The sequence below is a fragment of the Rutidosis leptorrhynchoides genome, chromosome 4 (genome assembly GCF_046630445.1).
Source record: "Rutidosis leptorrhynchoides isolate AG116_Rl617_1_P2 chromosome 4, CSIRO_AGI_Rlap_v1, whole genome shotgun sequence".
Taxonomy (NCBI): Eukaryota; Viridiplantae; Streptophyta; class Magnoliopsida; order Asterales; family Asteraceae; genus Rutidosis; species Rutidosis leptorrhynchoides.
In genome coordinates, this window is record NC_092336.1 from 139,988,925 (window position 1) to 139,992,208 (window position 3,284).

The window sequence follows — 3,284 nt, forward strand, 5'->3', positions numbered from 1 at the left end:
AATAAATATATTCAATAAACTTTTATATCTATATGTAGATTCATTAATAATAAATTTTAATATGTCTTGTATTATTTTATTTTATAAAATTTAATTCTAATAACTAAATAATATAATATTTCAAATTATATTTTGAATTATTATTTATATATTTATACACATATCTATTTACAATTAATTGTCCGTGAATCGTCGAGAACAGTCGAAGGGTAATTGAATATATGAACACGGTTCAAAATTTTTGAGACTTCAACATTACAAACTTTGCTTATCGTGTCGGAAACATATAAAGATTAAGTTTAAATTTGGTCGGAAATTTATGGGTCGTCACATCTAATGTATGCAATGACTTGCACTAGACTGGATATTGCCAATGCGGTGGGTAAATTGAGTAGATTTACTAGTAACCCGGGTTCTCACCATTGGCAAGCTATGAATAGAGTATTTAAGTATTTGAAGCGAACCAAGGACTTTGGTATCACATATACCGGCTTTCCTTCTATTTTAGAAGGTTATTCGGATGCAAGTTGGATAACCAATATGGAAGATCATTCTTTAACTACTGGTTGGATATTCCTACTTGGTGGAGGGGCAATTTCATGGGCTTCCAAGAAGCAAACATGTATTACAAATTCGATAATGGAGTCGGAATTTGTTGCATTGGTTGCGGCGGGTAATGAAGCCGAGTGGTTAAGGAATTTGGTAAATGAAATTCCTTTGTGGACAAAGCCCATTCCTCCCATTGGTATGCATTGTGATAGTGCTTCAAAGGTGGCTAAGGCATATAGTCACATGTATAATGGTAAGTCTAGACACTTGGGTGTTAGACATTCCATGATACGTGAATTAATCACAAATGGAGTGATCTCCATTGATTTTGTAAGATCGGAACAAAATCTAGCGGATCCCTTGACCAAGGGACTAGCCAGAGACTCGGTGCACAAGTCGTCTATTGGTGTGGGATTGAAGTCCATCTAAATCTTTCAAAGTGGGATACCCAATTCCCTTCAAGTACAACGCTAGGAGCTGAATTCAATGAGGAAAGCCTATTTTGAGAAGATTGGAACACATGTTTTCATATATTCCCAAAGGTATGTGTTCGGACCTACAAGATAAAGTGAGGTTGAAGTTTATAACTTCTTAATAGTTCTCTTGAAAAATTGCATTGTAGGAGCAAGATTGAAGAGAGCTACCTAAGTGGACATGAAATTGAGCCGCTTCAAGAAAGCTTTGGACTTAGTTTTCTATATGTTCATGATTGGATTGGGACACATGGCTCCTAATAGTGTCAAGTTTGTATTGTTAGAGATTATGGAACTAGTGTGTATATTATCGACAGGTTTTCAAATGAATTGATGGGTTCAAACTATTAGAGCACTCTGATTTTCGAATTCTTGTACGTGTAATATACTATGTGTAAATTCAATCCATGTGACATTTACACTTATGCATTAGTTTCTAATTGTTGGTATTTTAGTAATCAAGTATCATACTAAAATGGGGGGATTTGTTGGTGATTTTAGCATGATCCAACATACATTTTAGGGATTGGATTGCTATGTTGAAAGTATTTTCGAACCATTGATACGTTACACGAATTCGGAGAGTGTGGAGTACACGTTCGTAAAATGTGAGGTGGTTTGAGGTTTACTTTGGACTTGGTAATAATGTTTGGAACTTAAAGAATGCGAATTGGACTTGAAAGAATGCGAAACGGGACTCGAAAGGCTAAACACACTTGAAAATGAGCTTAAACAAAAATTTTAGTGTGCAGTAGCTTTAAGCCGCGGCGCGGCTCCTGAGCCCGCGGCGCGGCTCATGAGCCCGCGGCGCGGCTTAAGGCATGATTTTCATGTCAAGAATTTTTGTATTTTGGGAGTATTTTCCTTTGTTAGCCCGCGGCGCGGCTCTTGGGCCCGCGGCGCGGCTTAACACTGGGCACGCTGAAAAGGTGCCTTTTCAACCTAAAAGGCACATTCAAACCCCAAACGTTTTGGGGTTGTTCCAGGGCATTTTTAATTGCGTTTTTTCATGTTTTTAGACCATTTTAAGTCTAAATACATGAATGTAAACTTCCAAGTCACTAATGGGTGTGAATCAAAGGTTGTGACTTTTCAAGAAACCTTTTGACCCATTATAAATACACCCTTTGTGTATTTGAGAAAGGTTCCAGATTTTTAATTTTTCATACACACTTTCAACTTAAACAATTAGAAGATAAATCTGTGCAGTTGTTTTGATTGTTTTCTTTTAGCCAAGACAACAATCTAGTCTTTGTCTTATCCCAATCGAAACTTCGTGTAACCCGTGGCTAATTGGGTCAAAATATTCGATTAGGAAAGTGTTCACATGATTCAAAGATCAATCCGGAGTCGGTTCCGTTTCAGGCATGAAGATTACTTACAATCCAAGTTCATAACAATTTCATCTTAAACTTCATTTGTATCTTGACAATTACAATCTGCGTTCAAACCTTTCATGATTTTTGAAAACACCTCAATCGAGAGGATGAACCAACCGCACTTCATCTATAGAAAGAAAGATTGATGCGTATAGTTATGCACCTGAAAACTCTCAGAAACTGAGTAAACATTTAACGCGTAACTGTGCTAATTCCTTTAGCGTTATTATTACCGAAAATAACTTTGCAATCTCTTTCCAAATTAGTCAATTTTGTCACAGCTCCAGCAAGTCAACTTCGACTTTTCGTTCGAAACAACCTTATTATAACCTTAATATATATGCGTGCTCTTTTATTGTTACTGGGGAACCATTTATATCTCACCACATTATCAGTAAACTTACCAGTAACTTCATTACTCATCAGCTTAATTCTCTCCGAAAAACCATTATATTGTTCATTAAAAACCTAGTCATATACTCATTCACATCTTATAACGAGAATTACCACATCAATTATCGGGAATCAGCAATCAGTATTTTACAATCTCGCAGCATGTCTACATCAACAGTTATTTGTATGCATATAACATTTATCTCTAGGAATTATGATCTTCCGTTCTTAAACTCTGAAAAGCACCCAGTCTACGAATCAATACACTGAATGTTGAAAAAGCTGAATGAAACAGCAGAAACTGTAGACAACCATAAACGACCTTAATCGTCGGAATTTTGATGATAAAGAATAGTATGTTGGAAAAGCTCGGAAAAGTTGGAACTAGAAAACCAATTGAGCTAACCACGAAGGAGACCAAGGACAAATACAAGGATCATACCCTATATTCAAAGAATCCAGGTAATTCTGGATCCGTTGAAATCTTTAG

General features: G+C 36.2%; 1 protein-coding gene across 1 annotated transcript; it reads left to right on the plus strand.

Annotated features, from left to right (window-relative positions):
- Window positions 1-345: 345 nt before the first annotated feature.
- LOC139841066 (secreted RxLR effector protein 161-like) lies at window positions 346-978 on the plus strand. Its single transcript, XM_071831298.1, has one exon. It carries the CDS (start codon window positions 346-348, stop codon window positions 976-978), a length of 633 nt encoding a protein of 210 aa, XP_071687399.1.
- The last annotated feature ends 2,306 nt before the right edge of the window (window positions 979-3,284 follow it).

Bases quoted from the DNA above. Each gene is read 5' to 3' on its own strand.
- LOC139841066 (XM_071831298.1), top strand. From the start codon at position 346: ATGACTTGCACTAGACTGGATATTGCCAATGCGGTGGGTAAATTGAGT.